The sequence below is a fragment of the Chinchilla lanigera genome, unplaced genomic scaffold (assembly GCF_000276665.1).
Source record: "Chinchilla lanigera isolate Chin_1 unplaced genomic scaffold, ChiLan1.0 scaffold00051, whole genome shotgun sequence".
Taxonomy (NCBI): Eukaryota; Metazoa; Chordata; class Mammalia; order Rodentia; family Chinchillidae; genus Chinchilla; species Chinchilla lanigera.
The window spans coordinates 322329-338684 of record NW_004955452.1 but is presented as its reverse complement, the minus strand read 5'-3'; the positions used below and the strand labels follow the sequence as shown (position 1 = coordinate 338684).

At 56.2% G+C, this 16356-nt stretch overlaps 1 protein-coding gene across 1 annotated transcript; it reads right to left on the bottom strand.

Moving 5' to 3' along the window:
* Nucleotides 1-372: 372 nt before the first annotated feature.
* Nucleotides 373-15044, bottom strand: Htr6 (5-hydroxytryptamine (serotonin) receptor 6, G protein-coupled). Its single transcript, XM_005394663.2, has 5 exons — nucleotides 14993-15044; nucleotides 13617-14440; nucleotides 2536-2694; nucleotides 1905-2349; nucleotides 373-537 (listed from the first exon to the last, which is right to left on the bottom strand). The coding sequence occupies exons 2-4, from the start codon at nucleotides 14328-14330 to the stop codon at nucleotides 1909-1911; spliced, it is 1314 nt and encodes a 437-aa protein (XP_005394720.1). The 5' UTR covers nucleotides 14331-14440; nucleotides 14993-15044; the 3' UTR covers nucleotides 373-537; nucleotides 1905-1908.
* Between the last annotated feature and the right edge of the window lie 1312 nt (nucleotides 15045-16356).

Genomic DNA, 16356 nt, shown 5'->3' with positions numbered 1-16356 from the left:
TAGATGGCAAGGCCAGAGGTGACCCCCTCCCCTGCACCCAGGCAGAGGACATGTGGCCAGGCTCTGGGGAGGAGGGAGGAGAGCAGGAGGAATTAGCTCCAGAATGCAGGGGCTGGACCGTGTCTCCAGCACGTACGCGTTTGTTCATTCTTCAGCGTGTACACTACCCCGCTGCTTCTCATCCAGACCGCTCCTGTCTCACGTGGTAAGCTGAGCCCCAACTCAGGAAGTGATTTTGCTGAGGTCCCAAAGCAAAATAGGGGGAGAGTCCAGACCGGAAGCCAGGACACATGGGCCCAGTGTCTCTTCCCACTACGCCAGAGGCTTCTCAGGCCCCTGTGGCCCTTCCATAGAATCCAGTCCACACCATGGTCACTTTCTTTATCTTGTGTTTATTGGCAGCCCTGGCCGCATCCAGAGGGTCCCAGCAAGCACCGTGGCCCCCCTGCAGCCAGCAGCCAGGACCGAGTTGAGTCTGATCAGCACCAAGGAGAGCGCCAGGCCTCTGGTAGTTTGGCGGTTGATGGAACCTGGAGGCTTTAAGAAAAACCCCAATAGAGCAGGAAAATTAGGAACCAAGCGCCCACACCTCCTGCCCAAAGAGTCTACCTGCCTGCCTGATGCCCCACCCCACACCCGGGACAGTTCTCCAACTCTCCCCTGTGGACTCAAATGGCCAGCATTCCCGTCTCCCTCCCTGGCCCTGACAAAGGCTGGAAGCGGGCAAAATAAGGGGCTGGGTTTATCCCATTAGCTCTTCCCTTCCAGGTCCAGGGAAGCCCAGGATGCAGCAAAACCCATCCCTGATGTTGAAGGAGAAACTGCCATCTCTCCTCCTGCCCCGGAGAGTCAGCAGAGGCTGGGAGGGTCCCTGAGCAATGGGAGCCCCATCTGGCACCCAGAGAAAGAGTTGGGTGGTGGAAATCTGGACCTGGGAGGGTGGGCTCAGTGGTAGAGCACTGGACTAGTGTGCCCGAAACCCTGGGTTCCAGGTGAACTCAAGGCCAGCCTGAACTGCAGAGCGAGACCCTGTCTCAAAAAAAAAAAAAAGACAAAACCCTGGGTTCCATGTCCGGCATTGTAAGAGAAGAACAACAGTGGGAACGAATTGCCCTTCCTGGCCCACAGAGGTTATAACAATAGGCCACGCCATGTGCATTGTCCTAAGTCAACGCTACACAATGGCATTGTTACCCGCACTTTACCCCGAGACACGCTGAACTCAGAGAAATTAAGGAACCTGCGCCAGCCCCAGGGAGAGGAGGATGAGCAGAGGTCCAAAGCTGTGCTTTGCTGTGCTGCCATTCCCATCCTGGGGCTGGCAGGTCTGAAAAGCGTCCAGCAAGTCCTCCTTGGGGTTAGAGGGCCTCCCGGCCAGCACATCTCGAGCTGTATCACCGGGGACCTTGTTAACATACAATCCTGACTTGGCAGGTGTGAGGTGGGTGAGATGTGCACTTTGCACAAATGCCCAGGAGGTGAGGGGGTTGCTGATGGTCTGAGAACTGTACTTTCAGTAGCTAAGACTGGGCCACACATGAACCCATATCCATAGAAAAAGTGTTCCCTACCACTAGCCTGAGAGAAGGAGCAAAGGTCAGGATTGCTTTTAATCTAATCTGGACCAAGAGGTCCTGCGTCCCAGCTCCCACTCTACCCAGCATCCTGTACAGAAACTGCAACTTATCCTCCATGGCAGAGCATCTGCAGTGGGCTGCGCTCAAGCCGGCTGTCCTCCCTCCAGGTCAGGGGCCTGGAGCAGTGTGGGGAGCTGGCTCAGGGCATCCTCTGAAGCTCAGAAGGGGCTCAAGACACCTGCAGCTTCCTGGCCTTAGCCAAGACTTGACTCAGGCCCTCGGGGACTTGACCCCATCCAGACCAGCTCTCACTAGCCAGCTCCAAACCTGGTCAGTTCGTGGGGGTACTGAGTGGGTGCAGCCGCAGCTCGGGCTCTGCTGGATGGATGTCGAAGAAGTTGACCACAGCAGCGGGCCTGGTGGGTTGCGGGGGGTCCCGGGCGGCCTCTCCGGGAAGCAGCAGCTGGGCCGTGAGCTGCAGGCCAGAGGAGCCGCCCGAGTCTGAGTCTGAGGAGTCCGGAGGCAGCGGCAGTGGCATCACGTGCTGCAGGCTCAGTCCAGGCCGGGCACCGCTGTGAGAGGTCCGCATGGAGGGGGAGGCCAGGCTGACCCGGCGCTCCTGGGGGCAGTGGGGGCAGGGCAGGAACCTGCCCAGGGCCCGCTTGAAGTCCCGCATGAAGAGCGGGTAGATGATGGGGTTCATGGTGCTGTTACAGTACCCCAGCCATGTGAGGACGTCGAAGAGGCCCGGGGAGATGCAGTCACACACAGCCTGGGGGGACAGGATGTGTCAGGCCTGACCCCAGGCAGGGACCCTGACCACCCACCCAGAGTGGATGGAACCCATACACAAGCATGGGCACCGTGGGAGGTGGCCCACCCTCTCCCTCCCTGAACCTGGACTGGGGTGAGGCTTGGGGTCTCCCCGCCCAAGTCCTGGACTCATCTGTGGCTTCACCTGGACTATGTTGGCCACAAAGAAGGGCAGCCAGGTCACAAAGAACATGCCCAGAAGGATGCCCAGTGTCAGGCTGGCCTTCAAGGCCTTCCTGCTGTGCTTGGTGGCCAGACGCCTACTGTCCGCAGACTCCACCCCTGGCTGTGGGACCTTGGGCACCTGTAGAAAGGAAGGTCACATGCGTCAGCTGAGAAAGAGCCCTAGTCTGACCCTGATCCTAGCCACAGACTTAACTTCAACTGCTCTTCTAGACTGAGCTCTAGTCCCAGCGATGAACTGAGCCCTGATCCTGGCCCAGAACTTCACATAGAGCTCTAGGCAGAGCAGTGAGACAGAGCCACACTCCCCCAATCACAAATCAGACAGTTCAGAAGAAAAACCACGCCTTCGGAGTTAACCCTCAGCACAGACAGCGAGCCCCAGAACCTCCCAAAGCCTGTAGCACTCTGAACATTGCTACTAACAGTACTTGAAAAAGAGAAACTTCTGCTGCAGAGCTCACTGATTCTCTATATGATTTTCTTCATATTTTGGAATAACTGTTTTTGCCTGTGTGATTGCCTTCATGCTCCAGAAGTATCTGGGTTTGCTTTTGGTTTTGAGAATGTGTACACAAAGCCAATGGTTGAAATTAAATCTCTTACCAATTGCTAGGGATTCTAGGGATCTCGGCATTTTGCAACTCAATTACAATATGGACGGGCAGGTGTTTCCACTCGCCACAGTGAACTGAAAGCCGGGGAGAAGGGAGAAAGAAGCTGCCGCGAGGAGGACACGGGCACGGGAGGTCGGAGTTTGATTTGGCCTCCTGGCAAGCAGCAGATTCAACAGAGACTTTGAACTGATGATGCTGTAGCCCAGAAGGGGTTTTTTATCCACCTTTTTCTTTAAACTTCATAAGCCTTTTGAAGACCTAATGAAATCTACAAAAATCGCTCCCCGGAAAAACTAAAAGCTCATGAAATTTCCACAAAGACACAACCACTTTAAAAGTGCCACCCTTCCATGGAGTTCAGAGATCACCCTGAGGGCTCCAGTTGCTAGCATGGAGCCTTTAGAGGCCTCTGGAAGCTGGGACATGAGGCCCACCTCCCTTCCAGACAGAACCCTGACACCCTCCATAGGTCAGCCCCTGGGTTTCTCACCTTTATGTCATCATCAGTTTGGTTTTTTGGGGCATGGGGTATAGCTCAGCGGCACAAGCACCTGCCTGGCAAGCGCAAGGTCCTGAGTTCGAGATCCGGTACCAAAAAAAAAAGACTTTTTTTTTTCTACACCAAAGCAAGACCACCTACGTTTACAATTTGATTAAGTGTTGGTGTGTAAACTCCATCAAGAACCATGCAAGGGGTGCATGTGCTGCCTGGGAACACACTTGGGCCTTGAAACCAGGGATTTGCCCAGAACTTCCTAAACTGCATGAGAGCCCAACTCCTTCTGCCAGCAGCTCTGGCCTCTTCAGAGCAACACAGGACGTCAGGACCAAGGCTTTGACTCACCATGGCCTAGCTAGGGCTCTAGGGTTAGAGGACGTCCTCCTCCCCACCCCCACCAGACACACATCTGCTCCCAGAGGATGTCGGGAAGTGGAAAGGTTAGGAGGAGGCAGGAAGGGAACCAGATTCCCAGGCAACCCTCTGCAGATGGAAGCGGGGCAGAGTAGGCAAAGCCAAGATGTATTGATGCCAGGGAGCATCAAAGCCAGCACCCCCAGCCCTCTCTCAGCCCTTGCTCTCAGCTCTGCCGCTGCCGGCCCCGCCGCTGCCTCCGCCGTCTCAGCGCTGGTGCCCTTGTCCGCGGTGCTGAAACCCCAGCAGCAGGCTCTCCGCCCAAGGGACCAGGGCTTCTTGTTCTGGAATGGGGGTGCGGGAACGGGTGCCCCTCTATGTGTTTACCCAGATGAAATATAGTTCTACAAACATCAAGTGCAAAATCTAAGAAGAGTAGCCTAAGAGAGGCTCTAGATTTCTCGCTCTCTCTTGGTGGGGCAGCATTGTCCTTCTGCAAGAGCTGAACTTTGAAGACGGGCGATCTGGCTTCAAACCATGCCTCTACTCTTCCCTCCCTCTGTGATCTTGACAGACAGCGCCTATGTTCTTGTGTATAAAGAGAGAGAGATGAAGGCGTAGCTCACAGAGTCACTGTGAAGCGGTGGAAGGTGAAAGCACACACAGAATCTGACAGAGAGCAAATACACACAGCCATGATGCGGTGCAGGGATGTGGGAACGGAGCTGGGGTGGTCCTGAGCACCCTCGGGCGGCCTGTCCTTCCTTCTGCAGCAGCTCAGGCCTCCCCAGAACAGATCAAGATGTCAGGATCAGTGCTCTGACACGCTATGTAGTGGCTCAGTCCCTAGGGTTCGAACAGGGGCTCCCAAACCCGCCCCCCCCAGCCATGAACCAGAACCAGTCAGTGTCCTGTTAGGAATGGGCCACGCAGCGTAAGGTAAGTTGTGGGCAGGCAAAGCTCATCTGTATTGATATCCACTCCTGATCACTCAAATCACTACCTGAGCTCCACTTCCTGCCAGATCGACAGAAGCAACAATAAAAATAAAGCACACACTGTAGTAGAAATAAAGTACACAGTAAATGTGCATGCCTGTAACCCCAGCACTCAGGAGGCTGAGGCAGGAGGATCACTGTGAGTTGAAGGCCAGCCTGGACTATATAGTGAGAACTTGTCTCAAAAATAAATAATGTAATGCATGCAAATCATCCCCAAATGACCACCCAGATCAGTGGGAAAGTTCTCCCACAAAACTGGCCCCTAGGGCCAAAAAGACTGAGAGCTACTGGGTTAAAGATGCATCCCCCAAAACAAAACAAAAAAAAGATGCATCCCTTGCCCCACCTCCCACAAATGTCTGCTCCCAAGTCAGCAAGGAGAAAAGAGCACCCGCTTTCTCCCTCCTAATTTTCTCTTCTCTCACACGGAGCAGACTCGGTGTGGTACCTGCAGCCCTTGTGGCCAGCCAGCAGGAAGAGACTCCTGATTCCCCATGGGAACCCCAGTGGCCTGCTGCGCCTTCAGTGGGAGGAGACAGTCAGGTTTCCAGGAACCCTGCTGAGCCCTGGACCCAGACAGGAGCGAGGCCACGAGGCAGCCCCAGTGTTAGGCTCTGGGGAGCCCAGGCTGTGCGATCCAAGGCAGTCATCGGGGAAGGATGCGATTGAGCTGAGGGGCTCTGCTCTCCCAGAGAACAACCCTGGGGTTTCCTCCCCTCTTCTCCAGAAAGACTTGGCTGGAGAACACAGGCAAGGAAGAGGGCTCAAAAGCAAGGCTCAAAGAGAGCAGAAAAGCTTCCCAAAGTCACCCTGAGCCAAGGCAAGCCCTCACATCAAAGTCCAAGTGACCCCAAACCAGCACTGTCATCTCTATTTATTGACAGTCCCCAAGTCATTCAATCATTTTGAGAGGCAAGGAGTATGTTCCCCATTTTGCAGATGAGGCAACTGAGGCCCAGAAAGGCAGGAGTCACATAGCAGGAGAGAGCTGCATCAAGGATCTGGGCTTCTCTGACCCCCGGAAGCTGCACTCCTCCCACTTCACCACGTGGCTTCCACATTCCACACTGGCACCCCCAGTGGTAACTCCACCGCTGTCACCAAGAGGCCCTCAAGAGACAGAAGCCAGTGGCAGCCACCAGCCCGCAGCCTGTGGTCCAGCTGAAGCCAACACCCCCCTTCCGACTTCTGTCTCTCCTCACCACCTCATAGCACCTCGTGGCCACGTTCTGATGTCTATGTGTTCACAGCCGGTGGCAATGTCAAGAGGCCAGCTGCCTCAAGGACAGCGTGAATGTGCCCTCCAAGCCAGCAATTCCACATACAGACCCTGTGCTCAGAAAACCCTGTACACGTGGCACACCCAACGCTGTGTGCCTCGGCACTGGGTGATGGGAACAAACTGGAAACAGCCTAAATGTCCACCGAAAGACCACGGCACCCTCCCACTGCGGAATAGTTTGAGGGTGTCTTTAAAGAATGCATTGTTTGCCGGGTGTGGTGGCGCATGCCTATAATCCCAGCACTCGGGAGGCTGAGGCAGGAGGATCATTGCGAGGCCAGCCTGGGCTACAAAGTGAGCTCAAGGCCAGCCTGAGCTGCATACTGAGACCCTGTCTCAGAAAAAAACCAAAAAAAGCAAGAATGCATTGTTGGACTGGATGTGGAGGTGTATGCCTGTAATCCTAGCACTCTGGGAGGCTGAGGCAGAAGGACTGCAAATTCGAGCTCATCCTGGGCAAATTAGCAAGACAGTGTCTCAAAATAAAGAATAAAAGGGGGGCTGAGGAGGTAGCTCAGTACAAAGACCTTGGATTCAAGTCCCAGTGCCAAACACACACACACACACACACACACACACACACACACACACACAATGCATTGATCAGATAGATTTCCAAGGCATATTATTAAGTGATGCTGGCGAGTAACAAAGCAATATTCAATATGATTCTATTTGTTTAAAAATTACACAAAATGCTATTTCTTTAGGTATTGATGCAAACATACAGAAGGACGGGGCAGGAGCATGCTATAAATTGATAGGAGTGCCTCCGGTAATGGAAGGAATTAATAGAATCTTTTACTTTATTTTTGAATTTTTTTTTTTTGAGACAGTCCCACTGTGTAGTCCAGGCTGGCCTTAAACTCACCATGTAGCCCAGGTTGGCCTCAAATTCACAGCAACCCTCCTGCCTCAGCCTCCCAAGTGCTGGAACTACAGATGTGCACCACCACGCCCAACTTGGATGTGTATTTTAAAGTGTGCTTACTGAGCTGTGGATGTAGCTCAGTGGGAAGGCATTTGCCTGGCATGGGCAAGGTCCCAAGTTCAATCCCTAATACAGCAAAAAATAAAAGAGTATTTATGTGTTCCCTTGTGTCATCTAAAACATTCACAATCATCTCCTAACAGTGTGAGGGTTACAACACAGACCGGAGCCGCACTGCCTGGCTTCAAAACTTGGCTCCTTCAATAACTAGCTGCGTGGCACCAGGGTGCAGCTCAGCAGCATAGCGCCTGCCTGGCAAGAGTGAGGTCATGAGTTTGATTTCCAGTACCAAACCAAACAAAACAAAACAAAAAAAACTAGCTGCGGACTTTACCCCTGGTGGACAGGGTGGGGAAATGACACATTCAGGGTGATCCAGTTGTGATGCGAAATAGGCAGGACATGAACCATGAACAGCTGGACACCAAGAAGCCTGGGCCCAGGAGCACCAGGCCCCAGGCTCAGGGCAGTGGCCAAGCCCACCCGCTTGGCACAGCCTCTCCGCCAGCCTTTCCCAGCTCTGGCCCTGCCACCCCCGAGCAGATATTTCTGTGATCTCAGCCTCCTCCTCTGAGGAGGAGGAGGAGGAGGGGACAGGGATGGGAGAGAAGATCACTAAGGTAAAAGGCACACTTGGGTGAAGGGGGAGGAGGAGAGAGTGACGGGTGGGGGAGGGGACGGCGGGGGTGCAGGAGGAAGAGCTCGGGAGAGCCGAGAGCTGTGAGGGAGGGAGAGAAGAGCAGGCACAGAGAGGTGCGGGCAGGAACCAGAGATGCAGGAAGGGAGGAGGAGGAGGCAGAGCCTGGGGAGGAGGAAGAGGCTGGGAGGCAGCAAGGAGCTCCTAGCTGGTCCTTCCCGCTACTGTCCATCAGGCTGGGCACCCGTGCTACCCACAGTGCTGCCAAGGATGCCCTTAGCCCTGCAGAATCACCCAAGGCTGACAGCCCCCAACATTCGGGCATCACGTTCTAGCACACATCCCCCTGCCCTGGCAGCGGCTCACGGGAGCACCACTCCCCAGCCCACTGCCCACCCTGACCTTCCCCGCAGCCCCAGCTCTACGTACAGCCCTCCTCCCAGCCCTGGGGACACCGGAAGCCCCAGTGGAGCCAACGGCCAGCCAGGGGGGTTTTCAGAGCCCGTGTTCCTACACAGGCAGATGGAGGGGTGATACCATCCTGACCAGGTCCCATGTCCCCGCCTCCAGGGGATCCAGGGCCTTAGGGACCTGTCCCAGCTCCCTACCCTCTGGGAAAGGGACAAAGGGTTCAGTGGGTTGAGCACAGGAAGAAAAGGGTCTGGGGTACCCCAAGTTTTATTCATTCCCATTGGTTAAGCACACACACACACACACACACACACCCTAGAATGGAAGTTGTTGGCCTCGGCAGGCCCGGCTCGGATGGAGAAAAGGGCCATGACCCAAGAGGGCTAAGCAGAGGCGGCTTCCCACATACCAAGTCCCCAGAGGCGGGCAACGCACCAGACGCGAGGGAGAGCAGCGCAGAAGGCTGGCTTAGGCACCATGTGTCGGGGAGCGAGGACAGGCTCCAAGCCTGACTCTTCTCATCTGCATCCAGAGAAGGGCTCTGTGGAGGGTGGGGAACTGGAAGACGCATCTCTGGTTCAAGAGGCCCATGGGGCCGCTGCCTCCAAGGCAGGGTGCTGGCCTTGAAGCCCAGAAGGTGTCCCCTACCTTTGGTTTTAGGGCTCACTGTGACTTCATTGCCTAAGCCCTCAGTGAGCAGATGTGGAATGTCCCCCGGCCCATGAGGCTCCCCAAAGCACCACAACCCTCTTGAGGGCAAGGGCGGCACTTCCTGATCCGCGCTGGTCTCTCCCATCAGGACGCAGGAGCCACGAGAGCGGGGCCTCCCTGGCCTTGTTCATCACGCCGAATCCGCAGCCCAGAGCAGCCTCCTCATTCAGTTCACGCTGCTGAGCAAAGGAGCTCAAGTAACAAAAGCTGAGGCTCCAGCCCATGGGAGAACTGGTCCCAAAGGGAGTGGGAAAAGCAGCAATACGACTGGGGTGGATCCTGGGCCTGTAAAACTTTGTGTCCCTCATTCTCTCCACAGACACGGACTGAGCGCCTACGCTGTGCTGGGTGCAGATCTGGGAACGTGGCAGGACACACAAAGACAAGCTCCCATCCTCCCAGAGTCCAGAGGAAGTCAACAATCCATCAGCGGATGGACAACTAAATGACACGTTGGGAGTTTATAAAGGCTGCTCAGAGAAGCAACCCGGAAAACTAGGACTGGGCAGGTCCAGGGGAGGGTGGCAGTTACTACTCCTGATGAATGGAACAGGGAAGGAAACGAACAGAAGCTGGAAGGAAGAGATGGAAGTTCAGGGACAGCCTTGCAGACATGTGAAAGAAAGACACTCCGGGCAGAGAGAAGCATAGGTGCAAAGGTCCTGAGGTAGCAATGTGCTTCATGTACTTTAGGAACAGCAAGGAATCCAGTGTGGCTGAAAGACAAACAGAAGGGGTGTGGTGGAAAGGAAACCAGATAAGGAGAAGATGGCCAGGGGACAAGAGGTGCGTGGCTTCCGGAGTGGAGCGATGACACTACAGAGGGGCGTGTGGTTAAAAGGGAGCAAGAACAGAATCAGGAGGTCAGTTAGGAGATGACTGCAGTCAATCAATAAACCAGGCTCTGGTGAAAGGGCCCAGCCCAGGTGCACAGCAGTGGAGCGATGAGGCGCCCAGAGCCCCTACAGGTGTTAAGGCAGAGCTGAGAGGGCTGGCTGTGAGCTGGGAGACAGCGCGCCCAGGCTGCTTCCAGGGTTGCCGGTCTAAGCAACTGGAAGAGGAAGGTTGCCGTTTGCTGCGTGAGGAAGACCTCAAAACGAGGCCTGGGCCTGGGAAGCGGGGACGTCTGTGTGGGGCATGGCGAGCAAGCGGCCCCGCTGGACACCACTGCGTGCAGCTGGGGTCTCCCGTCATGAGGCAGGACCGAGTCGCTCCAGGAGTGAACGTGGGGAAATGTGCAGGCTGAGGATAGGGCCGCAGGGGGGCCGCGGCTGGACGCACAGATCAGGACCCAACAGAGGACACGCAAAAGGCACAGCGAAGTAAAAGGACACGGTGTGGTCTCCCTGGGCAGTGTTCTGAGAATGGCACCCCCGTGAGCAGCGCACCAGCTTTGACATCAGCCCGATCCGAGCCGGAACCTCATCTATCGGCTGTGCAACCCCGTGCAGGTCAAGTCACCTTTCTCTGAACCTCAGTTTCACCATCTGTCCCACAGGATGGTGGTGGCAGCGCGGGATGTCGGGGGGACTAAAAGGCCTAGCTTAGTGCACCACAGGCCATGAGACCGAGTCAGGAGGCTACAGCCGTGGCCCCCAGATCCCAAGGCCACCATTGCAGAGGCAGCCTGGAAGCAGCTCACTCACTCCCCAGGAAGAAAATCTGCTTCCCAGCAGCACCACTGGATCCAGACCTCTCCTCCCACCCCGAATTCACACAGAGCAGCCAACTTCTCACTGGTGCAAAGGAGAGAACAGAGGGGGCCTCCAGTGATAAATAGATGCCCCATAAAATAACAGCGTCACAGACAGTGTCAGCCCCCAAGCTGTCATCCAGCTCTTCTGATCAACCTCAAGAGAAAGTCTGTGTCAAGGTTACCTCGTTATTAACATCCCCTAACACTTAAAGAGAAACCAGGCCTTGGGCTAAGTCACACGGGTCATACTGAGGGGACATCAGTGATGCAGCTGGGATGTCTCCGAAATCATGTGTGTGATCACTTCCTACCTATGACAAGAAATATCAACTTTTCATTTCCACACTAGATCTTAGCCAAAAGGCGGAGATGCATAACTTTCCATTTGCAGAAGAGATACAAAGTTTTCTTTCTAAATAAATTCACAGAGATAGGGGTGGGGATTTAGCTCAGCGGCACAGCACCTGCCTAGCAAGCGCGACATCGTGAGTTTGATTCCCAGTACTGTAAAAAAAAAAAAAAAAAAAAAAAAAATTCACAGAGGTAAAAATATAAGTGAGTCCACCATGGTGGCACACACTTGTAATCGCAGCACCCAGGAAGCTGAGACAGGAGGATCCCTGTGAGTTCAGGGCCAGCCTGCACCACAGAGAGAGACCCTGTCTCAAAAAACAGACAAACTAAGCACAAGGTCCTAAGTTTGATTCCCGATACCAAAAAAAAAAAAAAAAAAAACAGACAAAAAAGAAAACCGAGAAAACTTTTTTTAATGCTAAATACGTAAGAGTTAAGCGGCTTGAGGTAGGGGTGGGAATAGAAGAGATTGAAAGGCAAATATCCTCCGTAACCTGAATGCCTAAACATGCCAAGGACGCAGGGAGTTTGGGATGTAGATCTCAATATGTGCAGGCCTGGCATATGCAAAGCCCTGGGTTTGCTCCCCAGGGCTGAAAATTTTTTAAATCTCTCTGCAGAATCCCAGGGCAACTCCTATTTATACTTAATGCAAGAGAGAGACCCCCACTCTGTGGAACTGTTGCGTGTGATCTGTCTGCAGCAGAACTCAAGCACCCACAGTAGTTCATTCACTTCATGGGTATCCTAGGCCTGTACAGAAAAGAACAAATGTTCTTTTGTATCAGAAAATTCACACAGGACAGAAACCTGTGCTGTCATCTCTTATGCTTAAGTCAGCTTAGGGAAAAATCAAGGAACTCATGAAAAACTGCAACAAACTGGGAATGCCTTATGGGGTAGGGGTACCTCACTGAACATTGAGAATAAAGTAAATCTTCATTGACCTAAAAGAAAAAAACAAGACAGGTGTGGTGGTGCACGCCTGTAATCCCAACACTCGGGAGGCTGAGGTAGGAGGATCACCACGCATTCCAGGCTGGCCTGGGCTACATAGTGAGGTCAAGGCCATCCTGAACTGTATAGTGAGGCCCTGCCTCAACACAAGCAAATAAATAAACAAAGAACCCAAGAAAGCAAGTGGATGATCTGGAGCAGCCATCCTGCCCTGAAACAGCAAATCCAGGTCACAGGCACCTGCTGGAACCCAAGAATGTTCTTGTGAACACAGGCAGAGGGATAAATGGGGCTGCAGCCAGGAACCCCTGTCCATCCCAGCCTCCTATGTATGGGGACAGGTGATGCTCTGGGCCTTACCGCTGGCCACAGCCAAATTCCCAAACATCCTATGGCTCCCAAGGCACCCACCATCGTCCAAGGGCCTCCTCCACAATGAGTCTGGTGACCTTCTCCAAATCCCCAGGGCTCAGACCTGGCCGGTCCACATGCCCTCCCCTCAGAGCACAGTGTGGCTTGGGTAGCAAGAGCAGCCACTCCACATATAGAGCGTGCAGAGCCTTGGGGCAGGAGTACCTTCCCTGTTCCCAAGTAACCACTGAGCACCTACTGTGTGCCTGGGGATCAAAACCGACTAGATACATGCAACCCCCGTGGAGCTTATATGTAAGTCAAGGAACCAGAATGACTAAGTTCACAAGGAATCGCGGGGTCGTGGGGAGAAATAACAGGGTGAGGGAGGCCAAAGAAGCTTCAGACAGGGCAGTCAGGGCCGTCCTGGCAATAAGGGAGACTGACAAGGAGCCAGGTGAGAGCGTTCCAGGCAGAGGGCACAGCCGACGCCAAGACCTTAGCACAGAAGCAAGCCTGGTGCTGCTGGAACTGTCTCAAGGGACCCGAGGCTGGTACAAAGCAAAAGGAGGGCAGGGAAGGAAGCGGGAGAGGCTGGCAGGGCTGTTTCCTGGGGCCACACTGGGAGACGGTTTTCTCCTTTTGAGTGCAGTGGGGGTTTGTGTCAAGGGAGTACCATGATCGATTTTTTTAACTGCTCTGATTCCTGTACAGAAAATGGACAGTAGTGGTCCCGAATGGACGCCAAACAGCCTGCAGACGTCTATCAAAGGCTCGCAGCTGACCAGTGACTATGGTTTGGGTGAGAGAGGTGGCAGTGGTGAGGGCACCTGTTTAGGAGGCAGAAACAAAAGGCCTTCGGGAGGAGCGGCAGGACCATGAGGGAGAGACCTTCTTCCCAAGTTCCTGCGTGGGATGCTGAGACGGCCTCAAGCCCAAGAGGGAAGACCACGAAGGAGCTACTGGGGGGAGTTGGGCCGTCCTAAGTTCCCTGCCACACTTGTTAGCTTCCTGACTTGTGGAACTGCCCCATGAACAGCCAGGCACTAAGTGTGGGGCTCAGAAAGGTGGGAGCTAGAATAACCCCAGGGCTCATCGCAAAGAGTTTACCTAGAGGTAGGCGCCCAAAGGCTTCTCACTCCTGAATCCCACAGTCTGGGTCTCCCAGGGCACCCCGGTTACCTGCAGTGTTTCCAAGGCCTGGCCGGCTGTGCCGGTAGTGAGGGAGGCCACCTGCACGGCCTGCTTGCGGGCAGCCAGCAGAATCCTGCAGTAGGTGAAGCAGATGGCACCCGAGGGCAAGAAGAAGGTGAGGCCCGACGCCACAAGGACAAAGGGCAGGCTGGCCAACAGGCGGCACTCGCCCGGGGCAGGTGCCCGAGGGTAGCCCAGTTGATGCCAGCCCAGCAGCAACGGCAGGAAGGAGGCCAGAGCGGCGAGGCTCCAGGCGCCCAGGACGAGGGCCAGGGCGCGCGAGGGCGTCATGCGCAGCTTGTAGCGCAGCGGCGACAGGATGAGCAGGTAGCGGTCCAGGCTGATGAGGCAGAGGTTGAGGATGGAGGCGCTGCAGCACATCACGTCGAAGGCGGCCCAGAGCAGGCAGAGGCTGCGCGCCAGCACCCAGCGCCCGTACAGCACGTTCAGCATGGCCGGGGGCATCACCACCAGCCCCACCATCAGGTCCGACGTGAAGAGCGACACCAGGAAGAAGTTAGACGTGTTGCGCAGCGCCGGCTGCGTGCAGATGAGCGCGATGAGGAGCAGGTTGGCCGCCGCCGTGAGCGCGATGACCACGCACAGCGCGGCCGCCACCCAGCCGCTGCCCCCCGGAGCCGCCGGCGGGCCGGACCCCCAGGCCGAGGCGCTGTGGTTGGCAGGGCCCGGCTCGGGGACCATGGGGACAGAGGATGAGGGCCAGGGACGTGACAGGGTGGGCGGGGAGCAGCTGAGCCCCCGCAGGAGGGAAGCCGGGTGGGCGTCGACGGTGGGAACACTCTCGGGGTTGGCTAGTAAGAGACAGGCACGGTGGCAGGGTCAGGGGGGCGAGCGGAAGCGGGTTAGCTGGGCTCCCCCAGGGGTGGGTTAGGGACACTGGAGCTCTCGGGCGGGAAGTTTGGGGAGGGGCATCTGAGGCTCTGAGTCCCCGAAAAGGAGCGGGGGAAAGTTAGATGGAGGCTGGCTGGGCGCTCCGGGGCGGCTGGAGACCCCCGAGGGCGCGGGCGGAGGTGGGCGCGGGGTCGCGTTCCCAGGGCAGCGCCCGGGGCACTGGAGCCGGGCGCGAAAGGGCGCTCTCCCGCAGGCGCCCGGGGCGGGTGGGCGTGGGGGGCCCTGGGTCCCTAGCCGTTGAGTTTGGGGGGCGCTGATGGGGGCCGGGGATGGGAGCGAAGCCCCGGCAGGGAAGGCAGGTCTCCCACAGCGCGGAGGCTCCCCGGACGCGGACGCACTCGGCCTTGCGGCGCGCGGGAGGCCGCGGAACGGGCCGGGCAGGCCCGCAGGGCAGCGCCGCTCTCCGCCCTCCCCGCCGCCCAAATCGCGGCGCCTTTCGCCCGCGCTCCTACCTGGGCGCCCGCGCTGCTGGCTGCCGGCGACTGCGGCAGGCGCCGCGGGGTGGGAGCGAGGCGCGGCGGGCCGGGGGCGCCAGAGCGGGAGGCGCGGCGAGCAGCCGGCGGTGCCAGCGCAGCGCGAGGTCCCGGAGCCCCAGCACGCGCCCCGCCCCGCTGTGGGCGGGGAGAGCGGAGCCCCAGCACGCGGGAAGCGGGGGTCCGGACCCCCAGGCCTGCGGGGCAACGCTGCGCCGGGTGGCGTCCAGGGAGGCGGCAGCCCCGCGCCTCTCTCCTCACCCCACACGTGGCGATGGCGCAGGCGGAACTCAAAGAAGGGGGCTGTGACCTGCCTGTCCCCAGAACTGCTCCCCAGCGGGCGCCCCGCCACTCGCGGCGGGCGTCACGGCACTAGGGCAAGCTAGCTGGATTTCAGTTGCGGCATCTATAAAATGGGTTAGTAATTCCTGGCATTCTTCACCTGCAATCTGAGCAGAAATCATCCCGCGGCCAGCAGCACCGGGAACCATGGATGAAGTTCCTGACCTGTTGGTGCTCCCGGTATGAGTGTGAACACGTTTGGGGACCCCAGGCCGGGTAGGGTAGAGTCACTGCAGACAGGGGGTAGAGTGTGGCGCCTCCTGGCTGTGTGTGACACACACCCCACCCTCTCACTCTCATCTAACCCTCCTGTGTAGATTCATAGGACACACGCCGCTGGATCGCTCCAGAATATTTCTTGAGAACCTAGCAAGTATCGGCGCGCCTGTTCTGACCAATCACGGCGCTACAGCGACCAAAACAAAGCTCCCCGCCTCCAGGGAACTTACAGTCTGGTGGAAGGAGACAGACAAATAATAAGCATAATAAATATACAAGTGATCTTAAAGTGATAATTGCTCCAGGAAAAAATGTACAGTATAAAGGGGACCTGGGCAAATCATCTTTCAGAAACAAAAATACGACGCACACCTAAGGCTTCAGCTCTGTTGGGGGGTTATGTTATTCGTACCCCTTGTCTACAGAAACTATAATGCTGAGAAGCGGGTGTTAAACTGGCAATCAGAGGTCAAGGACCTCTCCCAAGATCACCAACAGCAAGCAATCCAGTGGGAACTGAAGCTCCCCGGGGCAAAGGGAGCCATGTACAGATAGTCAAGGTATAGAAACCTCAGAACCTGGAGCACCCGCTCCTCCCCCAACCCCTACGTGGTGCCTCCAGCCCCAGTGTTTGTTTTGTTTTGAGACAGGGTCTTGCTATGTAGCTTAGGTTGGCCTTGAACTCACTGTGTACCCAGGCTGGCCTCAGACTCACAGCAATCCTACTGCCTCAGCCTCCTGAGTACTGGAATTGCAGGCATGCTCCATCACACCTGGCTTCC

Bases quoted from the DNA above. Each gene is read 5' to 3' on its own strand.
- Htr6 (XM_005394663.2), bottom strand. From the start codon at position 14,330: ATGGTCCCCGAGCCGGGCCCTGCCAACCACAGCGCCTCGGCCTGGGGG. The intron at 2,695-13,616 runs GTAACCGGGGTG...TCCTTTCTACAG, and splicing joins AGGCCTTGGAAACACTGCAG to GTGCCCAAGGTCCCACAGCC. The intron at 2,350-2,535 runs GTGAAGCCACAG...CTGTCCCCCCAG, and splicing joins TTGTGGCCAACATAGTCCAG to GCTGTGTGTGACTGCATCTC.